Source organism: Pogona vitticeps, chromosome 3 (assembly GCF_051106095.1).
Source record: "Pogona vitticeps strain Pit_001003342236 chromosome 3, PviZW2.1, whole genome shotgun sequence".
NCBI lineage: Eukaryota > Metazoa > Chordata > Lepidosauria > Squamata > Agamidae > Pogona > Pogona vitticeps.
The window spans coordinates 191,871,405-191,889,127 of record NC_135785.1 but is presented as its reverse complement, the minus strand read 5'-3'; the positions used below and the strand labels follow the sequence as shown (position 1 = coordinate 191,889,127).

The 17,723-nt window shown below is 41.1% G+C and overlaps 1 protein-coding gene across 4 annotated transcripts in view; it reads right to left on the bottom strand.

Moving 5' to 3' along the window:
- GK (glycerol kinase) overlaps window positions 1-17,723 on the bottom strand; it is a 49,833-nt gene that overhangs the window by 30,463 nt on the left and 1,647 nt on the right. For all 4 annotated transcript variants that reach the window (XM_078390462.1, XM_072994265.2, XM_078390463.1 and 1 more), the window contains exons 2-8: window positions 13,686-13,759; window positions 12,293-12,399; window positions 10,301-10,378; window positions 7,617-7,696; window positions 3,725-3,862; window positions 2,818-2,927; window positions 1,922-1,988 (exon numbers count right to left, since the gene is read on the bottom strand). In XM_078390462.1, the coding sequence (XP_078246588.1) occupies window positions 1,922-1,988; window positions 2,818-2,927; window positions 3,725-3,862; window positions 7,617-7,696; window positions 10,301-10,378; window positions 12,293-12,399; window positions 13,686-13,759 (654 nt within the window). The remainder of the gene's footprint in view (window positions 1-1,921; window positions 1,989-2,817; window positions 2,928-3,724; window positions 3,863-7,616; window positions 7,697-10,300; window positions 10,379-12,292; window positions 12,400-13,685; window positions 13,760-17,723) is intronic.

Sequence of the window (17,723 nt, the reverse complement as noted above, 5' to 3'; positions counted from 1 at the left end):
ACAATAAATATCAGATCCACACACCCACCCATTGAAAGTAAATACAAACACGTTTACTGTATAAATAAAATTATATTGTTAATGGTTTCTTTTTTCCATTACCAAGAACAAACTATTGTCCTAGGTAAGTGGAGTCCAACCAGGTGTTCTTGGACACTGTTAACAGTTAAATGGACAAGGAAAAGAAGTGGGTGGAATTTCCTATTCCTGTGGCACTGAGATAAGCTCACCTGCAACAATTCCTTAAAAAGTAGACATGTTAGTCTGCTTCAGCATGTTGGCAAAATTAAAGAGGAAAAAGACAAGAAAGAAAAAAGAGAGAGAGAAAAGGTGAAATATTTCGGCACTTTAAAGACTAGCACAGTGGTGCCCTGCTTAACGATTACCCCGCTCCACGATGAAATTGCTTCACGACAATGTTTTTGCGATCGCTTTTGCAATCGCAAAATGATGTTTAAATAGGAAAAAACCGCTTGACGATGATCGGTTCTCTGCTCCGGGAACTGATTTTTCGCTTAACGACAATCAGGAAACAGCTGATTGTCGGGTTTCAAAATGGCTCCCCACTGTGCAAAATGGCTCCCCGCTGCCTTAAGGACGGATTCCTCGCATTACAGGCACCAGATAATGGCCGCCCTATGGAGGATCTTCGCTGGACAGTGCGGTATTTCACCCATTAGAATGCATTAACCGGTTTTTAATGCATTCTAATGGGTTTTTTACTTCGCTTGACGACGATTTTGTTGTACAGCGATTTTGCTGGAACGGATTATCGTCGTCAAGTGAGGCACCACTGCATTTATTTCAGTGTGCACTTTCATAGATCACAGCATTATTTTTCAGACACAAGTATTTGGATTCATTATGTGTGAAGAAGAAAATTTTGATTCATGATTGCTTGTACTGAAATAAATTTGTTAGATTTTAAAAATAATAATCATGTGCCATTAAGTCAATTCTGACTTATGGCTACCCTTTTCAGGGTTTTCTAGGTAGAGAATACTCAGAAGTGGTTTACCATTCCCTCCTTCAGTGGGGGGGCGTCCTAGAATTGTGCAGCTTGTCCAAGACCACACACAGGCTGGCTCTACTTGCAGGGGGCAGAATGGTAAAAACTGAACTCCCAACCTCTGGCTTTGCAGCCAGACACCTAAACCACTGAGCTATCCAGACAGTTTTAGACTTTGAAATGCCACAATAGTTTGCCTTTTCTCATTCTTTTTACACTCTTTCTCCCCCTGTCCCAATTCTGCCAACATACAATAATTTCCATTGCCATTCAGTGTTCAAAAGTTGTAGGAGTCCTAATTCAGAAAGTTTAGCCATCCTCCACTAAAATCTGTGTTAATGTAAATACCTAATGCCATGTTTGGAAGCTCCCCGAAACACAAAGCCTTTCCCTGCCACCTATTCTGTCCACTCCACAGTGAAATGCATAGAAAGCCACTGTAAAACTGTTAAAATAAATGTTATTATCAAACAAACTATATTCTTTATTAATGAATTTAATTAGGGGAATTCTTTTCAGTCGTATGTTGAAAATATCCAAGATACATAGCTAGAAGACACTGGGAAAGGCACCAATTGCTGCTAACCCTTCTCATCTACTCATCCTTCAAAAAAAATCCAATATACCATTTGTAATTAAGACTCTTTTGTAACAGCAGATACAACTTTTATAATAATCTAATCAGATGGCAAGTTTGGGGTTCTCACTTATGTAAAGAAAAACAATGAAATCAAAATTTGTAGGGTGCTTGACAAAAATAGGTGGCAAATCACAGTAAACAAAAAGTAGTTTCATAATATACTAAATACCAGACACATAAAGAATTGCAATTTTATTGATGTCTACTAAATATTTCTTTATCTAATATAGGTGTATAGTGCATTTAAAATCTTCTTATAAACATAAACATACCATTAGTCCATAAATCTCTGAGGAACTGCATACTTTGGGAAGTATTTCCATAGGAATTTCAAAGAATCTGGAAAAAGTATTAACACAGGTTAGTATCAAATCCTTCATGTCTACTCATGGAGTGAAAAAATATGGACAATTACAGTTAGCCTCACTTATGTTTATTTTCATCAAATCTGCACCATTTCAACATTTCTATACATTTTTGTAACATTTGTATGATTAGAAATAAATGACAACTCTTTATTACCCTTATATAATGGAAGATGGTTGATTGGCAACTGTTATTCAAATAGCAATGCATTTTGCCAATTGTACAGCATCTCTACCTTCAAACAATTACAAGAGCAGGGTAGAAGTCATCTCACTGTATAGATGAGCATTATAAATGATCACTGGGAATACTGATGAAGCTTGCCTAGTTTGGGCCCAGATAAAAGTTCTGGTGTCTTATAATGCTTACATCAATGAAGTGGTATATGAAATTCTTGTTTAAAAATCCAACTCGTGTAAGAATTTCTGGTGCATCCCCGTCACTTATGTAGGCCCAAATCATAGCTTTGCGTGGCTAGGAGAGAGGTCCTTCTGGAGCCTCATGAAGATTGGTCACTTCATCCAAGAATCCTTCAAGTAGCCATGATCCTTGGGTGAAGTGGCAGTACAGGACATTTAGTCATCAGAATCTGCCAGATGAACCTCTTATTACTAAATCATCACTTTGTTCTTCACTGTTGTTTCTGAGCGCACGTAAAAGTTTATTCAAAACCTACACAGAATTTTAAGAAAAGGAATGTGAAGTTCCACTGAACTGACAGAACTTATGTGCAAGCAAATTTGTTTAGAACAAGGATGTCAGATTCAGTTTTTGAAGTTCAACAAGGCATGTTACTACTTACTTGCAGAGTTCATCATCCCATTCTAATGAATGAATATTGAACAGCATTGTTCTACTGGCATTGGTTACATCAGTGCAGTGGATACCTCCATCTTTTCCACCTGTCAAGCTCTGAGGGAAAAAAAATCAACAAAAATAATGTTTATATATTGCCACACCTGTAACGGAAGTTCAGAATCTTGCAGAGTGCAAGTTCATTGCTACTACCAACAAAGGCTATTGTAGGAGTCATGGCGCTAGCAAACCTAAGCTTAATATATGTGCATATGAGTTATACAACAAATCTAATCTATGCATAGCTCCCATCCTTAACAGATACATGCTTTTGAAAACTCTTGCCTGCCTAATTCATGGCAAAATCCTGCTCTTATATATAAAATACTAGTGACCTATGCACACAATCTCTTACCATGAATTCAGTGTATGTGTTTCAGGAGTACAGCCATATCACTGGTCACGTCCACTAATGGACAAACATTTGCCATTTGTGTAAAAGCATTTATCCACATGATGAAGGGTAAGGGTTCCCCTTTATATATCCAAGCTGTGCTTTTTTCACACCCATGTCAAATACACAGCTGTACTTGCATATAGTACAATCGCAGCTCTTTATGCATTCCCTGATATATCAGGGGATATATTAGCCACTCAGATGACTGACTGAAATTGCACTAGAGAATTTCAATACTTTATGATGGAGTCTCAATGAGTTTGAGGGTTAAGTGATATATGCCTGTTCTATCTGTGTCCAATGTGTTTCACTACCAATACTTTTTGAGGAAGATTATAAATGCATGTTAATACTCTAGGAAATATGGTAGCAAAATTTAACTTCTTTGTATGTGATTTGATTCAAGCTGAGGGAAGAAAGAAAGAAAATGATTTTCAATATAGATTGTAAAACGTACCCATATGAGCCACGAATCAATGGTACCAAACAAAGCTCTTTTCTCCAGAACTGCTTGCTTGACCTTTGGCACATTATCCAGAAGCCAGCGAAGTTTCACAGCACTAAAATATGTGCTAAGTGGGAGGCCAGTCCTACTCTGCAAGAACATTAAATTAGCCAGGACACAGAAAGACAAACTACTCTAATAATACATAAACTCTAATAGAAATATTATAAAAATAATTACTTTCATAGTGTTAGTATTAGCAGCATTCTTATATAGCAAACTCTGAATGTGGTTAAAATTAACCCTGGCATGATCCATGATCTTAGATAAAGAAGATAGTCTGAAAGTTGCCACCTAGCAAACAAACAGAAAGTCATCTAAGGTTATAGTTTATACAAACCACTTGGGTCTTGGTTTGCTGGTTTGTTATTATTGTATTATTTAAATTTTTTATTCATTTTGTTCATCCATTACGTCTTAGGATTTTTTTTGGTTCCTCCTTCTTTCTTGGTCTAGAAGCCCTTCATATGTCAATTGGGGCCAGGGATGGTATTGGGATCTTGCTGGCATACCATGCTCCCCGCAATCCAGCCATTTCCTTACCAGAGCTAGTGGACTTTGTCTTCGCGGCTCTGTTGGGATCCCCTAGACTGATTGTCTTGGGTGATTTCAACATCTATGATTTCAACATCCATGCTGAGCTGGAGGTTTTCAATCTGCCCTTGAGTTCTTGGAAACCATTGCTTCCTTGGACATGTCCTAACATGTTAACTGCCCCACCCACGTAGGTGGTCACATGCCAGACCTTTTGTTCTCTTCTGAGCAGAGGGAGTGTGGTCTAATGGTGACTAACCTTGTGTCTGTCCCCTTGGATTAGGTGGATCACCACCTAATAAAATGCAACTTCACAGCGAAACCAGCAGGCAGAATTATTCTGCATCATACGCAATCTCTCCAGAATTGGTCATAGTGATTGGCCTCCCCTTATTATCTCACCTGATCAATTTGCAGCATTTTTTAAAGCTAAAGTGGAGGCCATCCGCCAGGACCTAACCTCCTATTTGAAACCAGCAGATTGAGCCGAGACATCTAGTGCACCTTCTTGCCCAGTGGGAATTACTCATTTTTAGCCAGTAACATAACTTGAGGTTAAGACACTTGATTGCTGTCATGCCAGCACCTCCTCCCTTGACCCTTGCCAGCTTGGCTAATCAAAACGGCCAGGCCTCTGACAACCGAATGGGCCAAGGCAATAATTAATGGGTCTCTCCAGGAGGACAGGGTTCCCCTTGCCCTCAAGGAGACACTCATTAGGCTCATTAGGAAGAAACCAAGCTTGGTGGCAGGCAACATTGGCAATTATAGGCCTGTCACCAATGTTTCTTTCCTTAGCAAGGTTGTAGAGAGGGTTGTGGCCTATCAGCTTCAGACTCTCTTGGATGAAACCAGTGCTCTGGATCCCTTCTAGTCAGGCTTCAGGCCACGTGACAGTACGGAAACGGCATTGGTCGCCCTGCTTAATGACTTACTGAGGGACGCCAATAGGGGCAAAATGTCCCTGTTGGTTCTCCTTGATATCTCAGCTGCCTTTGATACTGTCGATCACGGTATCCTCCTGAGACAGCTTTCCAAGTTGGGGATCAGTGGCCTGGCTCTTGTCCTTCTTGGGAGGACTATTCCCAGAGAGTTCAGCTTGGAGAGAGTGTAACGGCCCCATGGCTCCTCAATTGCGGGTCCTGCAGGCCTCAATAACCTCTCCAATGCTGTTTAATATCTATATGAGGCTGCTGAGTGGGGTCATCCGGGGGTGTGGGGCTTCATGTCATCAGTATGCTGATAACACATGGCTCTACATCTCCCTTTTTCCAACAGCAATGGATGCCGCTGTGTCCCTTGAGCGCTGGCTGGCTGCTGTACTGCAGGAGAATGGACTGAGACTGAACCTGGAAAAGACGGAGGTTTTGAGGGTGGGCTCTCCTCCTATTTGGTGAGCCCCCTTTCTTTTGGGAGGGCAACTCTCACCACAAAGAGTGTGGTCCAGCTTGGGGATCCATCTTAACCCAGTGCTTACCATGGAGTCCAAGGTAGCATCTGTGGTACTCATTGCCCACCTACATCTTCGGCGGATTGCCCATCTGTGCTCCTATCTTGATGTCGGGGCGCTCACCACTTTGGTCCATGTACTCGTAATATTGAGATTAGACTACTGTAATGCTCTCTACATGGGGCTGCCCTTGAGACTGATATGGAAACTACAAATGGTCCAGAATACGGCCACCAGATTGTTAACTGAGGTGAAAAAATACCATCACATTTCCCCCACTCTGGCAGCCTTACACTGGTTGCCCATTCGTTTCTGCATTGACTTCAAGGTGTTAATGCTTACATAAAGCTCTAAATGGTTTAGGACCTTGATACCTAGAAGAGCGCCTGCTCCCACCTAGCTCTACTAGTGTCACTTGATCTACTCAGGCTGGGCGGCTGAGGGGCTTGACCCCGAGAGGCCCATAAGGAGAGCTGGGCCTTCTCGGCAGTGGCCCCTTGCCTCTGGAACATCTCGCCCCTGGAGAGTCACCTGGCATCCTCGCTGGGAGTTTTTAAGAACAAGCTGAAGACTCGGTTCTTCAGGCAGGCCTTCCCCCTTCTATTTCTTAATTTCATAAGTCTTAACATCTTGGTCTTTGCTTGTCTATGTTGTCTGATATTGTTTGTTTTAAATTTTGCTTTATATTTGGAATGTAAGCCGTCCAGAGTAGATTCATCGAATCTAGATGGGCGGGGTAAAAACCAGAAAAATAATAAGTTTTAGACAGTAAACACACTCACAGGAGCATAGTGGCTATTTTCATATTGGCTACAACCCCTTTTTGCGTGTTTAATCCAGTAAGTATAATAAATACTGATTTCTTCGTATGTCCCTAAATAGCATTCTTCTTAGACATGGGGAAAAATCTGCTAGAACTAGGCATTCAGAGAAGTTTAGGAATGAAATTACATTGAAATAATCTCCCTCACTATATAAAAATTGGATAATTTCATATTTTCATTTAGCTTATAAACTCAGAATGCATGCTATCCTATCTGTAACTAGTGTAGCAGGTATTCAGGATATAAATAATTAATGTTACAGTTCTATTTTCACTTACATAAGGAAAATTGCTACTGAATTCAATAAGACACACTGCCAAGTGGACACGTGTATCACTGCAGTTAGCTCTTTAAACATGTCCCATCTAATCTCAAGAATCTGATTTTCTCAAGTGTTGAATAAAGCAGACTATTGTAGCATTCAGCCCTGCCCTCACCTGTCCGTCACAGCTGAGCAGTGGAACCTCAGCCAATGAGGGGATGGAAGGTGGTGCAGAAGGGGGAGGAGCTGGAATATATAAAGGGGTGTATGATGTAAAGGAGGAGGATTGAGTGAGAGATTTTGAGAGAGTTAGTGAGGAGTGTGTCTATAGGCCTGTGAGCCAGACAGTCAGTGAAGGAAGAGTCTGTGTGTGTCAGTGAGGGAGAGACCTTGATTAACATATTGTGATTTACTTACTTTATTTTGTTAAACAAATAAACCAGTTTTTGTTTTGAAACAACACTTGTCTTTTTAAAATATTGGATAAAATTGGTGGCAGCAACTGAAGAAGAAGAGTGAGCACTCCTGGAGGCCTGAGTTGGTAGAGGCTTCAGCGTGCTCGCTACAACTATCACAGTGTGTTATGTGCTGCCAAGTCATTTCTGACTTGGGTGATCTTAACAGGTTTTTCAAAGTGTGCAAAATAGGTTCATAGGAAACAGAACTCTGGTATTCTAGCTTGTTTTGTTCACTTCAAAACATGTATACATAAAAACATCAGTGGATCATTTAACAGAAAATAACTCCCAAACTCAAGAGAAAAAAAACCCTTACCTTTAAGAAAGATTTATTCTGTCCTGGAATTCTTTTAAGCAGCCTCTCAACTGTAGGTTGGGTCCTTAAGTCAAGCCACACTATAATTCAAACACAAACATTAGTTATAGGTGAAGGATTTTTTCTGAGTCATTAATTAAACAAGCAAGTCACTAACTAAACAAGACCAGATTCTGACATTTTGAATAAGCCTTTACAGAGGCCGTGGTGGCGTTGTGAGTTAAACCGCAGAAGCCTCTATGCTGCAAGGTCAGAAGACCTGCAGTCGTAATATCAAATCCACGCGACAGAGTGAGCTCCCATCACTAGTCCCAGCTCCCGCCAACCTAGCAGTTTGAAAGCATGCACATGCAAGTAGATAAATAGGTACCACAATGGTGGGAAGGTAACTGCATTCCGTGTCTAGTCATGCTGGCCATGTGACCACGGAAGATTGTCTGCAGACAAACGCTACCTCGATGGGTTGGAAACGGAGATGAGCACCGCCCCCTAGAGTCGGACACGACTGGACAAATTGTCAAGGGGAACCTTTACCTTTACCTTACAGAGGAAAGTCCTCTCTCAATCCTCCTAACACAGCTGATGCATTAGCTCTCTTTCTCTCTCACCTCCCACTTGACATGATGTCTGCATAAGTGCCAACCTCCCCCCACTAAAAACAAAGAAAGTGAAAGTATGTTTTCTACAACACACAAAGCTTTGTTTGCACTTGAGATTTGTTTTAAAAACTTCACCTGCTGGTATTTTTTGATTCCAGATACTATTTGGAAATCTTGCTATTGTGACTAAGACAATGGGCCCTTTGTTCCACCTTCATCCTACAACAGGAGAGATCCAGGAGTAGGCAACCAGGCACTTCAAAGGAAGACCCTGCCCATTCAAATGTTAAATTGATTCCTGACTCTGGCAAGAGCACAGCTGACAAATAAAGGCAGACCCAGGGTGCTCACAACCAGAGCTTGTGAACAGGAGACAAAACAGGGAGTTTGCCTGGAGAGGCCAAGGCCCAAACACATTTTTTTTCAGTTCCTTAGGTGTACGTACAACTACATTTAAACTAACAAAACAAGAGGGACAGGTATCCTAAACAAACAGCAGAAAGCAAAAAAGCTAGAAGGGATTATGGAGGGTGGAGTCAATTCAGTTGTGGTTACCTGCAAAGTTTGTGCTATGTTTGTCTTTTTTCCTAAGTGCAAAATGCTGTATACATGTAACAAGTGTAAACTTATGGCACAGTTAGAAAAGAAAGTCAGAGACCTGGAGCAGCGAGTAGCTACACTCAAGGCTATATGGGAAGATGAAGCCTAGATTGATAGAATTCTTGAGCAGCAGCAGCTGGAAGAGGGGCACTGCTGATGGAAGAAAACCAAAACATTGCAGTGGAGGAAAATGCTGTAGAGGCTACAAACATAGTGGAGGAACCACCATGGAAAAGAATTACAGTTAGGAGCAAAAGAAGGAGTAAACACTCTTTCTTGGTGGAACTACAAAATCACTTTCAGTTACTTGAAGAGTCTGTCAGACATGACACAGAGAGACCCCACAGGAGGACATGAGTAGGGCTGAAGCGCAGCAGAATACAATCACTGAGCCCACATCCTACAGAAAGAAGAAGAGGAGTGTAGTTGTAGTAGGGGCTTTGAGATTGAAATTTGCCGGGAGGATCCATGGACTCCCCAGGGATGTTGTCTCCCTGGAGGACAGATAAGGGATATGATGGAAGGATTGCCATCACTCATAAAACCTACAGATATATATCCCTTTCTTCTTGTACACATGGGAATAAACAACACAACCAAGAGGAGCTACTGAGAAATCACATCTGACTTTGAATCTCTGGGAAGGAAACTCAAGGACTTTGGGGCCCAGATAGTTTTTTCTTCCATCCTAAGAGAAATCGAAAGAGAAAGGAAGATCCTCTGGGTAAATGACTGGCTATGAAGGTGGTGTCAACAAGAGGGATTTGGTTTTTGGGACCATGGGCTAAGCCTCCTGGAAGATGGACTGCTAGCAAGAGATGGCTTGCATCTAACAAGGACTGGGAACAATGTGTTTGCCCACAGCATGAAGAACGTCACCACGAGGGCTTTAAACTGAATTGGAAGCAGGAGAGAGATGTAAGTACAGAGTTAAGGGTAGATGAAGCCTTACACACAATAAGAGAAATAGACCAAACTGATCAAAAGGGGAACAATGATAACATTAACAATAATCGCAATAATAAACATAACAATAATCATAACAATATTAATAATATTATTCATAAAAATGTACAAAGACAAACAGGCCACAAATTGCACATCCTCTGGTGTCTATATATAAATGCCAGAAGTATGGGAAGCAAACAAGAAGAAATTTTAATTCAGAAGGGTAACTATGACTTGATAAGAATAACTGAAACTTGGTGGGATAGCTCCCATGACTGGAATACAGCAATTGAGGGATATAAACTGATCAAAAAGAACAGAGAGAATAAAAAGGGAGGTGGAGTGGCAGTATATGTCAAAAATACACATTCCTGCACAGAAATACAGGAGGAGGAGATTGGCTGTCCCATCGAGAGCATCTGGATCAATCCAGTTGGGGCAAAAAACAAAAGGAACTGTAGGCAGGAGAGGAGCTGATACGAAAAAAGTAAGAAAGGGTTAGCACATTGTTTTGCGGAAGACAGTGCTCCTACTTACCAATAGCATCGTGGAGAGGTTCTCCAGTTAATTTATCCCAAACCACAGTTGTCTCTCTTTGATTGCTAACTCCAACAGCTTAAGCAGAAAAAAGAAGTCTTAGTACCAATTTATACATTAGTATACAGTGGGGTCTCGACTTAAGAACTTAATCCGTATTGGAAGGTGGTTCTCAAGTCGAAAAGTTCTTAAGTCGAATCTGCATTTCCCATAGGAATGCATTGAAAACCATTTAATCCGTATCTGCTCTTTTCTGTCCATAGAAACTAATGGGAAGCTACTATTCTGCCTTCTGCCACTAGAGGGGGATATTTTCTTTCTTTTTTCCCCTTAGGTTCAGGGAAGACAGGGAACACTAAAGGCAGCACTTTAGAACTCTTTTTTTTAAAAACGAAGCCAATTTTAAATAATGTTTTAAAGCATGTTGTGCTGATTTTTTCAGCACAAAGGCACTCAGGCAGGCTTTTTAGGTGCTGAGCAAGCCTCCGGAAGCCTGCTCAGAGCCAGCCAATCAGCTGTTAGGTGGGGAGAGGAGCGGGGAAAACCACAAAATGGCTGCCAGGCTCTTTCTGGGTGTCGGCTTTTAGCTCTTTCCTGCTCTTTTTCCTGTGGTTTGGGGGCTACCAAGGCCTGGTAAGTGACTTTATTTAACAGTACAGTATTTATTTTTAAGTTTCTGACCCTTTCCCCCCCTCCAGAAGCCTCTAAGGGGAGGGAGGGGGGACTTTTTTCCCTGTTCGTAACTCGAGGGAAGTTCGCATGTCGAGTCCTTACTTTCCCTATAGGGCAGGTTCGTAACTCGAATTGTTCGCAAGTCGGGTCGTTCGTAAGTCGAGACCCCACTGTAAATCTAATGTTACAAGATTTAGACTGGATACAGATGAGTGGATTTCAACTTATGCAACAGGGCTTCCTGACATTCTAGAGATCCCTGTTGCTCCCCCCCCCCCCCAAACCATACTGCCCAGGGTTTCCAGATTAGCTGGAGTGGACTTTGATGTTGTAAGAGGATACAAAAGTGAGGCAGGAAAATCAAGACAGCTCAGTGTAGCTGCCTTGAACAAACAGAATTCTGTGCTCTTTCATTTCTGCAAGGTATTTCCTGATCGAACTATTTATTTTATATTACTATTGAACTATCTTTCAGTATTTTTATTTTAATAGTACTCATGTTAGTTCATTATACATTTTGATTACATCCCAAAGTAATTGGCTGATCTGCAGAAAAGTCTATGTATTCCCAAAGTGCTCCTGGGTATCCATTTGGGGCAGAGGGAAGAAATTGAGTTTACTGATATTTTTGTTGACCTGCCTTCAGGAAGAGCCACTTGACCAGCAGGCTGAGGCAAAGAGGCAGTCCCGAAACCAGCAAAATTGGGGAGCTGGAGAGGGGACAGATTGTATTTGTCTTCAGTGTGGAAGGGATTGTCATTTTCATATTGGCCTTCTCAGTCACACTAGACACTGTTCCAAAACCTCTATTCAAATTACCATAGTCCAGCGATAGCGAACCTATGGCACGTGTGCCACAACTGGCACACAGAACCCTTTCTGCGAGCACGTGAGCCATAAGTCACCAGATCGCTACTCCCCTGCCCCCCACACAGCCAAACCTCAGGAGATGGCTGCAGATGCAGTACTGGTGCTTCAACAGGCGACGGGCCAGGATATGGAGCAGCTAGCGCTGGCAGTGGATCCAAAGTGGGGTCTCGAGGCACCTCAGTGCCTGGGATTACCCCTTCTGCCACCACTTCTGTGGCACGCCGCCTGCTGGTTTGTTTTTTTGCTTTTCTCAATTTGGGCACTCGGCCCCAAAAACGTTTGCCACCACTGCCATAGTCTCTCAAGACTGAAGGATGCCTACAGCCTTCAGGAAGAAGAGGCTGAAAAGCTCAGACCTTTGGCTTCCAAAAAAATTTTTTTTAGAATAGTCTGGCTACTTCTTTTCACTTTAACTCTTCTATTATTTCTACATTTAAAAAACTGTAGTACCTTTTATGTTGGCGATGTCTATATTCAGCTGGTTAAGTTTCTCACATGTCCTTTCCATGCATTCATACACTGATTCTAATATTTCCTTTGGATCTTGCTCTACCCACCTAAAATAGACAAGAAGCACAAAACCAGGACTAACATCAGAAGGCTGAATTTTGCAACTGAAATTATGAACCAAAAATATAATACATTCTTGTCAAGCAATTTAGATGACAATTCAGATATACTGGCCAGAATCATAACTGGTCCGTTATGTCAGAATATGTGCACTGACATAAACTGCAGTGGTGAACAGCCATTATTTAACAAGCTGTCAATTGTATCTCTCATTGTACATCCATCATGTGAATGTGTCCATGTGCAATTTACGTTACAATTTTTGCCAGTGTATATATGCTAGTGTAACTAACCAATAGGTTTCTGGTCATCAGTTACTAATATCAACTACTCTGCTAAGAAGCATAGTTTACTAGATTTTCTCATGTTATCAAGAACTTGTTCGGGCAGAAAGCATATATTGCTCAAGAAATGTTTATATTTTGTGTTTTGTAATGCGATTGCAGAGCGATGCCCCCAATGGGCGAAAATTGCAGAGCGAAGGTCAGTAAGCGGTTCGCTTACCGACCTTCGCTTTGCGACCCGCCGATCAGCTGTTCCGTGGCTTCAAAATGGCCGCCGGAACAGCCGAAAGGGCCGGGTGCAGCGTTTTCGCGCCCTTGGTAAGCAAGGGAAGGGTGCGAAAACGCTGCCGGAACAGCCAAAATGGCTGCGTGCAGCATTTTCACGCCCTCCCCTCGCTTACCAAGGGCGCGAAAACGCTGCGGCCGGCCATTTCGGTAGTTGCGGCGGCCATTTTGGACCTGCCGGACAGCTGATCGCAGCCATTTTCGCGCCCTCATTCAGCAAGGGGAGGGCGCGAAAATGGCTGCCGGCCATCGGAGAAACATTGCTGAACGGTGAGTACAGCAGCCGATTGGAACGCATTAAACACTGTTTAATGCGTTCCAATGGGCTTTTCTGCCCCGCTCAGCGATGTTTCACACAGCGAGGGTTAATCCGGGACGGATTAACCTCGCTGTGCGAGGCACCACTGTATTTTTAAGGTTGTTAGCCGCCTAGCGTGGTCCTCGCTTGACCAGATAGGCGGGATATAAATAAAATAAATAAATAAATACATCTCAATTCAACCCTCAAGATTATGCCTTCTAAAATGGTAGGCATATTGTACATATGGAGAGATGCTGCAAGTTCAGAGAGAGGGAAATCAGCAATGCAGTTTGAACAGTGGAAGTACATTTATAAAATGCAGCAACGTTGGATACATAAAAAATCATACAATAATTACGAGAGTTAATAAAAAAAATCATTCTAAACCATAGAGGAAACATACCCTTCTTTTGGGAATTTCTGTTGAATTTCTACTTGATGGTGACTCAGTAGTTCAGATGTTCTTGCATTGAAAACCTGGAAAAAACAGAGCATAAAAATTTACCAAATCAGATTGTAAAGCATAACTGACAAACGAAGACTGGTATCCACACCTTAAACATTACAAAGAAGCAAGGTCCTTTGATGATAGCAACATTAAGCAGCAAATAGTCCTAAAAATAACATTTTCTATATACAGTACAGAAAACTGTCAAAAAGCAATGATACAAGAATCTCTGGTTTCTGTCTAGAACAGGACAGTAAATCATAAGCTAATGTAAACTGAAGTTGGAAGCAAGTTGATGGCAGAAAGCAATAACAGAGGTGGCAAATGTTATGATAGTTTGCAACTTGTTGAGAACTTCTTGGTATTAAGGGTCTTCTAAATTAAGAAGTGGCCCTAGATATTTAGTGGGTAGTTCCAAACAACAACTACTACAACAAAAAGACCTATGATTGTGCTTGCAATCTTGTGGAGGATCTGCATGAGGTGAATTGGTCTTATTTCTGTGCAAAACATTTGCCCAGGACCTCCAATAGGAATACTGTTTTTGTGCAAATAAACATACACAGAGAGAAGGGCCATGGGATGGAGAAAACAAAAGAGGAATGATGGAAAGAGAAAAAAGAGGCAAAGAGAAAGACAAAAATTAATGCCATTTAGAACTCCATGAAAGAAAGATGGGGTATAAATGTAATGAATCGATATGACATAAGACATTATCATAGATGTTGCTTTGTGCTTCAAGCAATAGATACTGAGAGAATTTGTTGAAAAAAACAGCATGTTTGGGTGATAAGTAGTTAAGTGATTACAAAAGGAATCAGGTTCTATGATTTTCTCCTGCTTGATGCTCTTTGTGAAAGGTAACACAATCCCACATTCATAAATTGGAGGCTTATGATTGGATGAATAATACCTACCAACCAACCAACAATTGGTCACTGTGTTATGACAGGTAGGATAACTTTACTGTTTATTATTATTATTTAAAAAATACAGAAAAAATATGAACTGCCTCTGGTCTCAGAATACATGGTTCTTTCATATATTTATTAGTAGCAGAAGACTACTCTAGCAGAAATGGTATCAGAATAGAAAGGAAATCAATTTCTAAGACTTATGTGATTTCCCTTACACAAATGTAAACTGCCAAATGAATCATGGCCAATAAACTAAGGGGAAGGGTGCTACAAATCAGAACATGACATAATGGCCCTCCACTTCCCTGACGGCACATGGGAACTTTTTGAGCATTAAAAAGAAACTGCTCACCCATGCTCTAGGACCTAAGGCCAAACCCTATATGCATTTTCCTGAAATTACATCCCTATGAATTCAACAGTACATATTTTATTTATTTATTTTATTTATTTATTTATTTATTGGATTTATATACCGCCCCATAGCGCTACAAGCACTCTCCGGGCGGTTTACAATTTTAATTATAAAGGCTACACATTGCCCCCCCAGCAAGCTGGGTACTCATATTTTTCTCAATACACAGTCACAGTGTTGCACTGCAAATCATCAGAAAACTTGTGTCATTGCCTATTAACACACAAACAAAAGGAGGAGCTGTTTGTGACAAACACTAATATGAACCAGTTCATAACATGCATTCTGCACTTGCTAGAACTCATAGACACAAAAGTGTGATTGGTAACTTCAGCTGAAATATTTGTGAAAATTACTTCTGTTTCACTTTGGTTCAGGGGAATATGGAAGGAACCTCCCCAAATAATATGATGACTGTGAATACATTCATATGTCCCTTGGGCAACAGCAACACCCTGTTGGCTGATCCTTTCACTCCAGTAGCAGCACTGGACTGATTCTAACATGAACAAAGATGATGATATTGGTTCATTCTATCAACTCTGTTTCTATATATTCGTGAAGGCTTTCACGGCCGGGATCTAGTGGTTGTTGTGGGTTTTTCGGGCTCTTTGGCCGTGTTCTGAAGGTTGTTTTTCCTAACGCTTCGCCAGTCTCTGTGGCCGGCATCTTCAGAGGATAGCACTCTGTGAGAAACTCTGTTTTTTTCTATATTTTGATGTCTGCATTCTTGTTCATGTAACTAGGCTGTTCTGGCTTTCAAAGGTCACAATCAGCAGACACTTCTAAGGGACAAATGCTTTCAAGAGTTGTTAATCATTGTCTGAGAGTGCATTCAACTCATTTATCTCTGACTCTAGAACAGCAAGTGTGACAGCTAGTACTGCACCAAATTATCCTTATTTTTCAAGATGCTCATCAAATATCATTGTCTGCTCTGGTTTGCCTTGTGCTGTACACAGGAAGAAGACTATTATTTCTGTAATTGAAGAAGAATTGCTGGGTAAAAGGCACCTAGAGGCTTCCCCTCTATACCGTAACCCCAGGTTTTCCCATGAAGTTACAGTGTGGAAGGACAATATCCCTTGGAGTATACATGAAGGAAGCTGAAACAATCTAAACTAATCAAGAAAGGAATAACAGGTTAACATGTAATCCTATCAATTTGCATTAGTGTACCTAAGCATTTTATACTGACAGATGTTCTTGCCTTAGGATGCACTGAAATCCAGTTCTATCTACTGTGGAATTAAGAAAATGTTTATTTTGTTTTTTGACTGTTGCCTAACCACACTCATGTTGTGTTTGTTAGGTATGAAAGATCTAAAGAAAATGAATTAAATTTCAACTGTCCCAAGCTCAAACAGGGCCCCTTCTATTTTCAATTTTCTTACTTGAGGCTCAACACACATCTAACAAAGGAAACTTTGCTATATTTCCACTTCTGTCCACAGATTCAGCCAGCACTGAGGTCAGAGTACTTTTCTCTGTACACCTTGGCTCCAGACTTATGAAATGTTCTTAGCTAACAGACAAGTCTACACATTTTGGTACACCTGGACACTCCTAAATACACAGTCCTGTTGCACAACTTTATATTGCATAACTCTGATGACATCATCAACGACAGCCATTTGGGTGGAAATAAATGTTGCCCGTTCCCCATTCCCAAAGTTCTGGAAATCCTTAGGGAATGTGGGGGGGGGCAGTTTGTTTTAAAATTGCTACTACCAATTGAAACATTTTATTCCTCCCAAATGGCCATGGTTGATGGTCACTTGGCAGGAATAAAATGTTCAAGCTGCAGCAGGCCCCCTCCTTTTCTCCTTCCCCATTTTAAAGAGGCCACTGAAGACCCTGCTCTTCTGTGAGGCCTTCAAATGCAACCTCACCTGAAGTCTTGGCCTCATGCCCTGCTGTCATCTGGAAACACTGTGCCGTGGCTTAATACTGATTCAATTTGATTGTCTTGTCTATGTCTACTATTGTTTTATTTTGTTTGTACTGTTTCGACCTTAATATAAAACTGTTAATATAATAATATAAAACTGTTAAGCTGTTAACAATATAAAACCTGATAGGTTTTTACATTGTTAACAGCTCAAAGTAGTGCTGTGCACTAATGGGACAGTATATGGATTAAACAGTGTTACAAGAGGAAAAGCTGTGCAACAGGATCCCCGTCAGTGATGTGCCAGCTGTTGACCTTCTGCTTCAACTAGGGGTTTGGCATAGCAACCCTTGGGGTCCTTCTCAGCTCCACAATTGGAGATGCAGCCAACTAGGAAATGAAGACTTTTGGACTTCTTTTGCCATGAAGTCAAGTGATTGTAACTACTTGTGCCTTATTTCTGCTTCCATGTATCATCACTTTCTTTGGATGCTTCAGGTAACCTCCCAAACCCTTGCCTTGCCATTTCAATTTCACCTTCTTCTTTTCCATGTGTAGAAAGAAGAATACAGAAAGAGAAATACCACAGTATTTATAAACTCTGGTGTAAGGTTAGTACTCTCTCAGGTTATACTCCTATCCTGCAATTGTATCACATGCTTTTCTGCACATTTCCCTTATCTGTAATGAGATTCCACTACAGCATCAGCACGGACTTTAGACTGTCCCTGAAAGTTTTTTGCCTCCACTTGCTTTCACAACATACAGTT